At 50.7% G+C, this 12,984-nt stretch overlaps 1 protein-coding gene and 2 long non-coding RNA genes across 3 annotated transcripts in view; 1 reads left to right on the plus strand and 2 right to left on the minus strand.

The window, feature by feature from the left end:
- Positions 1–12,984, plus strand: part of LOC149912169 (uncharacterized) — a 125,359-nt gene that overhangs the window by 70,815 nt on the left and 41,560 nt on the right. The window lies entirely within an intron of this gene.
- Positions 1,333–1,943, minus strand: LOC149912173 (uncharacterized). Its single transcript, XR_016462020.1, has 3 exons — positions 1,857–1,943; positions 1,698–1,771; positions 1,333–1,366 (listed from the first exon to the last, which is right to left on the minus strand). It is a non-coding gene; the product is annotated as an uncharacterized LOC149912173 (long non-coding RNA).
- Positions 2,360–5,000, minus strand: LOC116241499 (uncharacterized). Its single transcript, XM_090130691.1, has 7 exons — positions 4,921–5,000; positions 4,530–4,651; positions 4,249–4,371; positions 3,949–4,114; positions 3,447–3,562; positions 2,442–2,534; positions 2,360–2,392 (listed from the first exon to the last, which is right to left on the minus strand). Exons 1-7 carry the CDS (start codon positions 4,943–4,945, stop codon positions 2,360–2,362), a joined length of 678 nt encoding a protein of 225 aa, XP_089986817.1. The 5' UTR covers positions 4,946–5,000.

A 12,984-nucleotide genomic window follows, 5' to 3' on the forward strand; every position in this document is an offset into this window, starting at 1 on the left:
CATCCGTGTCCTGGAAGGGGCAGATCCCCGCGGGGAAAGATCCCCGGGCCTCAGCGCTGTCTCCCTGGAATGGGAACAGCAGCAGAGCAAGCACTGGGCTGCAGGCAATGCTTCCCCTCTGCCACCCTGCAGAGAGAGCTGCATTTTCACTCCCGCCCTTCCCTGCCTCCGCCTCTCCCTCCCCACCAGCACTTTACCTTGGAGACACTGCAGCAGCAGGGGGATCTCAGCGGCCCACATGGCCCCCACAGCTCTGTGGAACCTGCTGTGGAGGTTTTGCATCAGCTGCAAGGCAGCGGCCTGGAGTTCGCTGCCTGCAACAGGGCTCCCTGCCACCACCTGAGCGAGAGCAAGGAGAAGCAGGGTCACTTCTGCAGCAAGAGCAGCGGCTTCCCCCCAGGATGGAAGCAGCCAACAGCTCTGCCCGTGGCCGTGCTGCTTCCTCCCGGGGGCTGGTGGCACTGGGCTCTGGAGCATCTACTCACCAGCAGGCGCGCCAGCAGTGTCTGGGGAGTCAGTCGTGGGCCTGTGAGGAGAAAAAAGTGCTGAGTCAGACTCCAAGACGCTCCGTGCCCAGCCACGCGCAGCTCCGCTGTCCCTTCTGGGTGGTAGCACAGGTCAGCAGAGCTCACTGGCGGAGCTTCTGCTCCTACCTTGAAACATGGAGCTGAGGAAATGGGGATCCAGCTCCTCTACTCGCCGTCCTGTCAGATCCTCTCTCTCGGCCAGGGCTCGGACACAGCGCGAGACCGGGATCAGCATGCCGGTGTGCTGGGCTGGCACCACGAACAGCAGCAGCCGTGGCCACAGGAGCTGTCGGGAACGAGGCAGTTGAGCGTGTCAGCATTCCTGCCTCCGCTCAGAGATGAAGAGGACTCTGCGAATTTCCCTGAGCCTTGCGTGCTTCAGAGCACGCTGGAGGAGAGACCTGGGGTGGTGGGATGAGGAACAGGTGGTGCGAAGGCAAGGAGCAGCAGCAGGGCAGATGTGACTTACTTTGGACATCCCTGTCGCAGAGACGTCCAGAGACCCCAGGATGTCCATGCACAGCTCCTGCAGAGCTCCTTCTTCCTGGGCTTCCCGGGGAGAAAGGTCTCCAGCTGCCTGCACAACAACGGTGTTGAAACCCGGTTACCTCAGTTCTCAGAGCCTCTCAGGAGGCTCAGGTGCGGCCCCAGCGGTGCTTCTGTGCCACCCTCTGAGCAGCACAGGTCTTCCCAAAGAAGATGCTGCCCACTGTCCTTACCCTTCTTCCAGCGGTGCGGCTGAACTCAGTGAAGATGTGCCCCACCACATCCCAGGCTGAGCAGCTCCGGGTGTTCGAACTGAGCAGGTCCTTGATGAAGTGCAGAACTGCCGTCCTCACCTGCCAGGGGTCAATTGTGGGTGTGATTTTTCTGGTCAGAAGGCAAAGGGAAGCCACCTGCTCATCGGGGCAGCCCTTTGGGCACGAGCAGAGGCAACAGGAGCAGAGGAGAAGCCTTGGCTCCTGAGGTGAGGGCCAGGCCGTAGCACCAGGCTGTGCACTTTCCAAGCACAGCACAGGGACCTGCCCGCTCCACTCTGCCTGCTCTCCCACAGGAGCCATCGCGACCGTGTGGTCAATGCCCCAGCACCTCTCTAGTCACCCCAGCCCTGCCCGTGTTGGCAGCAGCATCACCACCCCAAAAGAGCTTTCTTTTCCCAAAGCAGCTCACCCGGATCCTGAGGTCGCTGCACAGACACTGCACAGCCTCAACCACCTGGGGCAGCTTCTCCATCATCACGGGCTCTGCAAGAGATGCACAGAAGCATGAGCGGAGCCACAACCCTGATGGCAGAGGGGATCCCTGGAAGTCCCAGCCTGTGGTACTGACCATCAGAGCGAGCCAGAGCACCGAGCAGACCCAGTGCTGCCACGCGTCCAGCCTCCCAGTCCTCGCCCAGCTGTGACTGCAGAAACAGGACCATTTCCTCTGGGCAGATCCGGGCTGCAGGGAGGAAATCCCACGCTGTGTTAGCAAGAAACTCATGCCCATTCCTGAGGTTTGTGAGAGAGGCCCTTCTGGCAAGGGCACTGCAAGCATTGCCAAAGCTCCTCTCCTTACCCTGCAGCAGGATGCAGTGGCTCAGCTCCGCACGATCAGCCTCGCTGTGCTGCTTGGTGTTGTCATAGAGCTGTGGGAACAAAGTCCATATGAGAAAATCACATCAGCACTGAGGATGGAAAAGACACTGTGCTGCTGCTCTCGTCTCCCTGGGCACTCTCAGGAAGAGGACAGGCAGACAAAACCCAGCCTGCCTCACAGCAACCCCAGGGGGACAGGCACGGCTCTGGAACAGCCTTGAGCATGCAGAAGCCAAGGCTCAGCTGCATTAGTCAGGGGCTCAGACCTTTGCACTCCTCCTGAGACTTAGGCAAGAGGGAAACTGCTGTGGGCACAGGGATAGGCTCCCCTTACCTGGTAGAACACGGCACTCGTGACGTCCAGAAACTTGTCCTTCTGGATGACAGACTCAATGCCCTCTAAGGCCTCCAGGAAGACAGTGAGGCTCTGCAAGAGACCAGGAGAGGAAGAAAGGGATGAAGCCACATCTAGACACTTGGGAGTGGAAAAACTCTTTCCCAATTGTTTCTCTGCAGGGAGAAACTCCTGCACAGGCTTTTTATCCCCCACCTCCCAGCAGCACCGAGAGTCTCTCTGCTCTCAAACAAGCTGTGTTTGGGCATCATTTGCAGGCATTTCCCACCCAGCAGCCCTCTTCTCCTCCAGTCAGATGCAACTGGATGTGGTCCCCCCAGTTGCTAGCACAAAGCTCCTCAGGCTCTGAGGCACCCATTCCTCCTTTCTCCAAGGGCTCCCCACCTCCTCCCTGCACCCCCCGACCCCTCGTGGCACTTGCACCGGCCCCACGTCCACCCTGAGCCCTGCACATCGTCTCACCTTGGCCACCCTGCAGGTGTCTTGGATCTCCTGACACGGGTGCACAAGCCAGAGGAGCTGCTCCCAGACGTGCTCTTGGTGCAGCTCCTCTTGCAGGAGAACATCCAGCATGGCAGCCACGGCCCCGAGGACGGCCTGTTTGTCCTGGAGAGGGATGGCAGAGGCCCGGCATCAAAGACCGAAGGTCTGCCCTTCCTACAGAGAAGGCTTTCTCTTTCCCTTCCCCTTCCCCAACCCCCACGCCCAGCAGGAGATGGGCTCGCTCTGGAGGGCAGGCAGGTTTTCCCCAGACCCTCATCCCCAGCTCTTCCTGCCACAGTGCTGTGACATGCAGCTGCTCCCTGCCACAGAGCCACTTTGGGGCCCTTTGCAGAGCCAGCCCACTCCCTCCCATCACTGCTCAGCTGCCAGCCCACTGGGCACAGACAGAGCTGCCACATGGGTGCCCCCGCTGCCACCCTGGGCTGGGAGCGCAGCAAGGCTCACCTCCTCCTCCTGGCAGTCCTGCCAGTTCCTCAGCACAGAGAAGAGCAGCTCCTGAAGGTTCTCATAGATCTGCTCTTTCTCCATGGCAGGCCAGGGGCATTGGGATCCAGAGGACAAGTGAATCTTCACTCCTTCCAGCCACTGTTTCACAACTGAGAAAACAAAATTAAAGAAACATATATGAATAGTAATTGTTATTTTCTGTGTTTAAAGAGAGTGAGAGAAAAGGCAGCCTGTGAGAGCCTGCAGCAGGGCGAGGTGCAAGGGCTGTCCCAAGGCCCCCTGCTCTGGAGCCAGCACTCACCAGCACAAGCGAGGCGCAGGGTCCGGCCGCTCCTCACCTGGCCCACCACACTGCGCAGGCCAGCCAGCATCAGCCACGTGAAGGGGATGCACTGTGGAGCTGCAGAGAGGAAGGAGAGGTCCACAGTCAGAGCCCTGGCAGCAACAGAGGAGGGGGCGAAGCCCTGCATCCCCCAGAGAGGAAAGACCCCTTTCCCCAGTTGTCATAGGTGTAGGGTGGCTGAGAGCACTCTACCGTAGATGCCGAACAGTTTGCTGAGGGTGATGAGCACGAAATCCTTGGATACCTCACCGATGGCCTTCAGCTGGCCCTGGAGCTCAGCCATCACCAAGCTGAAATGCATCCGGGCCAGAGCCACCAGGACGTTGCTGGCAGCCATCCTCACGTTGTCCCTGACACCCTGAAAAGGAGTCACTGGTGACACACCGTCCAGGAGACTGCCTGAGACCCTGGGAAGGGCTGAGCCACCGCCGTCCACCAGCACAACACCAGCACGGGCAGCGGCTCCCTTTGCCTTTGGCTGTAACCCCTCACCTGGGCTGCCGTCAGGTCCCGGGACACCTCTGCCAGCAGCCGGTTCACCACTCCGCACGGCGGGCGGCTGTCGTCTTCCCACAGGGCGCCCTCCAGCTCGCGGTACACCTGTGCTCGATCACCCTGGGGACAGGGACCAGTCATGCTTTGCTTTGCCCTTGCTCTCGGGGAGCCGCCCACTGCCACCCATCACCGTGCCGGTGTGGTGCCGCGGCCCGGCACCCACAGGACCACGGCACTGCGCCACGGCAAGGATTCACGGCCGGACGTCCCCAGCTCACCTCCCGGTCTTGCAGGCGCTGTTGCAGCACAGTCACAGCGGAGACAGGGACAGGGCTCGGCACCCTGCTTCTCTCCCTGCGACGCGTACGTCTGGGCACGCAGCCCACACAGGCAAAGAGACCTGGAAGCAAAGAGCGGAGCAGCTGCCGCCGGTGTCGCTCGGAGCCAGGGCCGAGCATCCGGCCGGCTCTGGGAGGAACGCTCCTCCAGCCCCACGGTTGGCGGGGACGGGGGAGGGAGCTTTCCCCTTGCTGGGGTGCCGGGGAAACCACGGCGGGCAGCTGCGCTCAGCAGAGCGAGGACGGTGCTGCCGGCGCGGCCTGAACTGACTCTGGAGGCACACGTGCGCTCGGGCGGCGTCACGGCGTGCGGAGAGGTGGAGGGACTCACCTCGAAGGGCTCTCAGCCGCTCCATGACAGCAGGAAATCTCCAGGTAGACGCAACGCTCTCTCTGGTTCCGCTTCCTGCGGGTCCCACAAGCGGACTGAGCCACCGCTCCCACCGCTGCCACGAGGGCGCACGAGGTACCACTGTGACATCACAGCGCAGTGTCACCTCACAGGGAATGGCTGGGGACCAGGCAGCACGCAGGGCAGCCCTGCAGGCCCCCAAACGCAGCATCTTCTGTGATGCACTCGGCTCTGGGGTTCCGGTTCCATGCGGAATTCCTTCCATGAAGTTGTAATAAAGACATTTTACTGGCTTAATAAATAGGACCTGAACTGGTAAAGTACTTCACGATGGCTTAATTTTAAGATTTAGGTCTCAGAAGGAGCCCTTGGTTACCAAACCCCAGCAGTTTAGCAATACTGGTGCACCAGCACATTAGCACTATCCTAATGGATACCACGGTTACTGTAGAAATTCCCTGTCTCACTGTAGAAACTAAAACATACTCCTGGCTGATTACAATAATTTTCTGTCCATTCTGATGCTCTGAAACAATAAATGTGCATAGCTCAATTACATTTGATGCCTAGAATGTCAGCAATCAACATAGTTTAATAACTTTTCTAAGAGTGAAGGGATTTTCACTATTTTTGAAAAGAATCCATAATTGCACACTCACTCGTGCAAAATGAGTTCATCTTGTTACAGAGTGGTTCTTACTGGAATGAAATGCGCCGTGCTAAGTAAACAGCTACAGTCAGATTGGCACAAAACCCAAACACATTCCAAGGATAAATGTTTATAACAAATAAAATGAAATGAACACATCTTACGAGTGCTTTTAGAAACGTGCTCCTGTTACTCGTTACAAAACAAATGGCTGCAACATACATAAAGTGAAGGAAAACACCAAACAAATAAGGCAGGAACAGGCTCAAAGTGTTACATGAGCAAGAAGAAAAACTATGACAAATCAGGCATGCTTCAGCAGGAAGGTATTTGTGAAGAAAATGCTGCCAAATATAAGGCACGTATTTATTCTGTGCTGAGTAACTGAAGAGCCGCATCTACTTCACGGAGATGTGCTGCCAGAGCTGCACAGTCAGCACAGAGTTTGAAAGCAGAATGCATGTCTCTGAAGACAGGTATGCAAAGCCATAAAACCAATGGCTGAATGATGCAGAACAGCATCTCTAAAAGCATCTCACCTTTCTGGAATGGCTGCTGTTCCTATGTGATATGGGTTCTTTCAAACTGCACGTCAGACCTGACACCTCTGTGTGAGCTCCCAACCCAGTTCTGAAAGACAACACTGAACATTTTGGGTGGGCTTTGGCTTGCAATGTGTACTTTCTCTCTGTGAGCTAAGCCCCCATTATGCTCTGCATAGACATAACCAAAACAACTGCAGCCTGAAGAGGAGTTCAGCTCATCCTATCTCTGGATAGCTAAACATCTCACAGACTCCATAGGCTGCACTGCTGTATAGGCAAATGGATACAGTGAAATAAAGGAGACTGCTTAACAGAATTGGAAACTCCACTGCACTGCCTTTTATTACTTGGTCTTATCATTCTGTCTGTTTGGAAAAGGGGAGCTGTATCTTTAGGAAGCCTTGACCTGGTCCAGTTGAAACGTGTAATTCCCAGAGGCTCATCAGAACAACACATCATGGTACAAGGTGATGTAAATGTCCAGCTGAACCCAGCCCCAAAGCTTTCTCTGCAGGAATGCGATTGATGTTGGTGTGGAGCTGCGACAGCCAACTCACAGCCCATGAAAGGACATCTTGTTAATGCTCCAGAAGAGGGGAAAGATAAATAGCTCTCTAAGTTCTGTACTTCATATACCAGCCACAGTTACGGCTCTTCATAAATATTTTCAGAGAGACATCAATCAGAATTGCCACTTTATTTCTTCCCACACCTGAACCTGTGAGGTTTTATTTTGGGAAATTAAATCTACCTACTGCACACAGACAGACTGTTCCCTGGATACCACGGAATGAACGCAGTAAAGTGATCTCTGGGCTGTGCCAGGGCTGGGAACGCTCTCCGACGTGTGCATCCTCTTGCCCTTACAGGACAGAAGAGCCTGAAACGCTGGAATTTGAATTGCTTAAGCATTTCTTCACTAAATGCTGGCTTAAATATTATCTCTCTGTCACTTACAGGTATTTGTATTGAGCTCAGCTGTTTGGCTTTTTAAAGGAAAAAAAATCTGAGACATTACCATCTCAGTTTTTGTACTAATACGATTTGACAGCAGCAGTAAAACGGAGCCATTGCTAATTGCTTCTACATAGAGATTATTAAGGAATTTCTATCTGAACAGCAGAATACTTGCATTTCTAATAAAACCTCTAGAAGAGAAATCACGCTTTGGTTCTGCTGATGTGTTCTTATCAGTTATTGCAGCTTTCAGGTAACTCATAGTTTGCCCTTATCAAACTTTCTGTTTAGGGGAGCAACTCATGTGAGAAAGGAGGAAAGATGATACGTGGAAAGTATTACACACACTAATCTCTATTGTAGAAAATGCTGGCATACAAAATAATCTCCTTTATTAAAAAGCGTACAGTTAAGAGTCCAGCCCACATGAAGATAGAAGCTTCACTTCTTTTGGTGTCTATCTGGAGCTCTGCTGCTACATTTCTAATAACATTAGAAACATGACAAACCTAGCTAGCAACACTAACCTTAGAGTCTAAACCATGAAAAAGAAAAGGGAAGGCAGCAATTTCACACCACTTGTGTTTAGGATTTCTAATGCATAGACATCACTTAAACCTTGCTCAGAAATGAGAAAACTTGCAAGAGTCTTTGTCCTCTTCTTGCTTTCTTCATACATTTGATAGTGCTCTGCATGCAGATTGGTTCCATATTTTCTCCAGGATAGCACCTATAATAGCATGAAATGCCATTTACTAGCCTTTACTGCTGTCACCGTCCCAGGAGGTGACTAGGCTGCATTATTTTCAACAGCTGAAGTCATCAGGGCCCAAACTGTTTAACTGTAACTCTGAAAGTCACAATTAATACAGTACAAATACAAGTACTCTGCTATGCAGTGTGTCCTGACTCAGACTGAAATTAAAACATGATTGCTTATCTCTGTGGCTGAAAGGAAAAACTGAAATCTTCCATTGAGTGCAGCAGTCAGCTCCTCCAGCTGACACAAGGCCAAATGTTCTATTGCACTCACTCATAAATAAAGCATGGGGCAGATCTGCTAGGTTTACAAATTGCTGGAGGAGATGGTGTCTGCAGATTGCCTTTCCTTTGCCCTCTTCTACTACATGTGAGAGGAATCCAAACTGAGTTCTTCCTCTGCCTGGGGCATTTGGAACCCACACAGTCAGATCCGATACTAGGAGAAAAATTCTAAGAGTGGTGAGGTGCTGAACACCTCAATAGAAACAGAAAACTCTCCAAATCCTGTCCTTATTGCTTGTGTCCCACACTGAAGTTAGCTTTTTCCTTCCCACCAAGGGCCGCAGTCTTTGATTCTCTCCATCTTCCCCCATCTTGCTCCCTTGTCCGTCACAGGAAAGCTTTACTTTCTAAAGTGCACACGATGCCTTGTTTACCTGCTGCCATGCTGCTCAGTGCCGTCTCTTCTCCTGCTCTGTGTTGGAATATATTCAGACACAGCCTGATTTTCCAAGAAATCAAGCTCACAGTTCTGTTCCGACCATTACTGGATTGTGGAAGGATGCTCCCAGCAATATGCCATTCAGCAGGTAGAGCTTGTTGCTGGGAGGATGGTAAGATTTGACTCAGAAAGAAGGCTGTCACTGCAGCCAAAACCTTGTCAGAAGAGAGACGTGAGCTTGTCATTTGTCCATTGCATTCCTTGCAGGTTTGATATAGCACATGAAGATTTCGGTACATCAGCAGTGAGCTTTCACCATTCTCATCTTCACTTGTGATTGCTTGGGTGATTTACATACCAGCAGCACAAGGAGCCTTTATACTTCTTCTTCCTTTGTTTTCTTATTGGAAAACCACTGTGAGGCAGGTAAAATGGTTTACAAGTGTCAGTGCAATATATTTGCTTCTAGTAATGCAGATGTATTGATGCCTTGTTTTTCATCTGGCGAATGTACTTTGTAAGTTATGTACTTCTTTGTAAGCCGTAAGCAAGTACTTTTAATTACTGATACAAATTATTTTACCTGGACTTGAGCAAGGCCTTTGACATGGTCCCCCACCACATCCTTCTCTCCAAACTGGAGGGATGTGGATGTGATGGGTGGACCACTCGATGGATAAGAAACTGGTTGAAAGGCCGCAGACAGAGGGTGGTCATCAATGGCTCCATGTCCAGGTGGAGGCCGGTAACGAGCGGCGTCCCCCAGGGATCTGTCTTGGGACCGGTGCTCTTTAACATCTTTATCAATGACATCGATGACGGAATCGAGTGCACCCTCAGCAATTTGCTGACGACACCAAGCTGAGTGGTGTGGTTGACACGGTTGAAGGACGGGATGCCATTCAGAGGGACTTCGAGAGGCTGGAAAGGTGGGCCCGGGTGAACCTGATGAGGTTCAACACGGCAAAGTGCAGAGTTTTGCACTTGGGCCGGAGGAATCCCAAGCATCCCTACAGACTGGAAGGAGCGGTCCTTGAGAGCAGCCCTGTGGAGAAGGACCTGGGGGTCTTGGAAGACGAAAAACTTAACATGAGCCAGCAGTGTGCCCTTGCGGCTCGGAAGGCAAATGGGATCCTGGGCTCCATCAGAAGAGGGGTGGCCAGCAGGGACAGGGAGGTGATTGTTCCCCTCTACTCTGCTCTTGTGAGGCCCCATCTGGAATACTGCGTCCAGGTCTGGAGCCCCCAGTACAAGAAAGACAGGGAGCTGTTGGAGAGGGTCCAGAGGAGGGCCACAAAGATGATCAGGGGATTGGAGCACCTCCTCTATGAGGACAGGCTGAGGGAGCTGGGCTTGTTCAGCCTGGAGAAAAGAAGGCTGCGGGGTGACCTCATGGCAGCCTTTCAGTACCTAAAGGGAACCTACAAACAGGAGGGAAATCAACTCTTTGAAAGGGTGAGTGACAGCAGGACAAGGGGAAATGGTTTTAAGCTGAGGGAAGGGAGATTTAGGTTGGACGTCAGGGGGAAATTCTTTACGGAGAGAGTGGTGAGGTACTGGAACAGCTGCCCAGGGAGGTTGTGGATGCCCCGTCCCTGGAGGTGTTCAAGGCCAGATTGGATGGGGCCCTGGGCAGTCTGGTCTAGCATTAGGTGGGATGGTTGGTGGCCCTGCGTGTGGCAGGGGGGTTGGAGATTCATGATCCTTGAGGTCCCTTCCAACCCTGGCAATTCTGTGATTCCTTGATAAAATTCCTTACTACCTTCAGTTTTACAGCCAAAGCAGTGTTTGAGCTGGTAATGTATTCTTGAACAGCACTGCTGCCTTTAGCATTTGCATGTTTAGATATGAAAAGAGAACTTGGTCATTATTTCACGATGAGAGAACCTTGATTTCACACAACAGAATTACAATACTGTAAAATGCCACTGTAAGAATGTGGCTTTTCTTCTTTCTTTTTTTTTTTCTTTTCATTTTTTTTTTTCTTATTGCAATGGTGAGTGTATGATTGATTCAAGATAAAAATGTTGTTTGTAAGTCAATCTCTATACCTGTTTTGAAAAATATGTGTTTTTATTTCTCATTATTTAAAAATTGTCTGGCGTGAAGAATCACGAGGTCACTCATGCTACAAGATCAGTAAATATCTCATATCAAGGTTAGAGAACATTCTCTCTGTGCATTTTAACAGAGGAGCTGCATCTGTACGTAACTGTAGCTACACACGATGAGCTTTTCTTGAAGGTAGGCAGGAAATTTGGTCTGCGCTGGAACAAAAATCCAGTCCTGTTTTGACTGCTCTACTTTTCACTGAGATAAAAAAATGGCATCATTCTGCAGGATGAACTAGATATACGGAATTTGGCACTGCCCTTAAATTGTGTGTAGTGAACTGAGGGGCATCAGAGCTTTACAGATTTCTACATATTCTCATGGAGAAATCTAGAGAGATCACAGGACGTAACACTGAGCTTCCAAATGGATAACAAAACACTGATGTTTTTCAGAAGACCAGAAGCTGTAGAGGACCAAGTAGCCTGGCTAGAAAAAGAGTGCAATGAATAATTGGCTGGATTAAATGAACTGCAGTGTATTTGCAGTGTTTATTCTGGAGTACTGCAGGACTTGACTAATTTTTGGCATCCTATGAGGAGATACTACAGCATTTACATTCTGATTAAATCATAGAATCACAGAATGGCCTGGGTTGAAAAGGACCACAATGATCATCTAGTTTCAACCCCCTGCTCTGTGCAGGGCAGCCAACCACTAGACCAGGCTGCCCAGAGCCAAATCCAGCCTGGCCTTGAATGCATACAGGAGTGGGGCATCCACAACTTACTTGGGTTTTCACTTTCTGGTAATATTCCAGAGATGTCATGCAGCCTGGAGGAGAGGACCAAAGTTCCACCTGATGAGGACCTGCTGAAAACTGAGAGATTCTTCAGTCTGTGTTTGTCTAGTCTGAACTATGGGCAAATTGTCAGGTGGATCCTCAGGGTCCAGAAGAATGTGTGATTGCCAAAGTGAAAGACAATTTGCTGATAGTCCATGGAAACAGGAATCCTCCTGGCATCTGGCACTCAAAGACAAAGAGAACAGGAAAACCAGATGTGTTTCCCTGCCCATGGCAAACACCTGCCTTTCCATCCTTCCTGATGCCCACAGACGCCAACAGCTGATGCCCTCAAGTACAGGCAGCCTGGACTTATTTTCATTACATATCTTTGTCCTGATGTCCTTCTAGAAGATTGGATATTTCTCCATCTCAGGAGCAGAGGGCAGGAGGGGTCCAAGGTGAGGGCACACTCTCCTCTATTTTTCTGGCACTCAAAGACAAAGAGAACATGAAAACCAGATGTGTTTCCCTGCCCATGGCAAACACCAGCCTTTCCATCCTAACGGTCCTTCCTGCCTTCAATAGTGATATTTGGCTGTCTTTTACCACTTCATCTGTTTAGCCGCTGGCATTCTAACGAAAAAGTACTTACAAGCATTTTTAATGTTTTTATATTAAATGTCAGAATTAAGGAACCATTATTATTACCAAATATTTAAAACATTCAACCCAGTGAGAAGTGAACTGATGTTGCATTTAGCATTCAGATAAGAACTTGACATTTCTCCGGGAAATTCTGTAATCATCATAGTGTTTCACAGTTTTCAGTTTATGAATACTAGTTAAGTCTTCACTAATACATTATCTTCTTCCCCCTTTATGCTTTCTATATTGCTTCTGAAGCAGACTTACCTCATGATTGAATAAATGTATAGTAACGTCCAAGGTGCTTGGATTGAACAAAAATAATCCCAGTATGGGGTTCAGTCAGACTTCTATAGAATAGGTGAATCTTATGCATTGGTGCCTTTAAGGACTAGAGATTTCCAATAGACGACAGGAAGTTCAACAGATGAAAAGTGCACCTAAGTAAAGAGTGCTGCTTTCATAAACTATAGTCTCATTGTCAGGCCTTGCACTGTCTCAGCAGATTGTTACAGAATGTTCATTCAAGCAGGAATTCAGAGATGCGTCTGAATTGATAACAACAACGAATAATTAAGAAAGCTTGACTGCAGTCTGCTTGAGGATTCCAGTCTGAAGTGTGTTCCACCTGGTGACAACTGGGAATGTCTTTCTCTCACCATTAGAACCATTGCACCTCTGACTAAACACATAGCTAATCACCACTGAAAACCTAGATGCAATTTCTGCAGTGCACAGACCAACTAAGTGTTGATTAACATTCAGAGAGATTGTGCAGGTGTCCTTTTAGGAACTGGCCTACAGTATGCTAAGAGGGATGGATGTGGGGACATGAGGATAACGTGCCCTCTGCCTTTTAAGACAGCCCCAGCAGAGCAGGTCAGCAGGCTGAAGAGCTGCGTGGGTCACCAGGGCTCAGAGACTTCACTCGGCCATCTGAAAGTTGAGGGACTTCAGCCCAAGCTGCCCTTTTCCATGCAGGCAA

The sequence above is a fragment of the Phasianus colchicus genome, chromosome Z, assembly GCF_987193195.1.
Source record: "Phasianus colchicus chromosome Z, bPhaCol1.hap1.1, whole genome shotgun sequence".
NCBI classification, from domain to species: domain Eukaryota; kingdom Metazoa; phylum Chordata; class Aves; order Galliformes; family Phasianidae; genus Phasianus; species Phasianus colchicus.

Coding starts and splice junctions, on each gene's coding strand:
- LOC116241499 (XM_090130691.1), bottom strand. CDS start 4,945: ATGGAGCGGCTGAGAGCCCTTCGAG. Junction 4,652..4,920: donor GCGGCTGAGAGCCCTTCGAG/GTGAGTCCCTCC, acceptor CTTTGCTTCCAG/GTCTCTTTGCCTGTGTGGGC. Junction 4,115..4,248: donor GGGACCTGACGGCAGCCCAG/GTGAGGGGTTAC, acceptor ACTCCTTTTCAG/GGTGTCAGGGACAACGTGAG.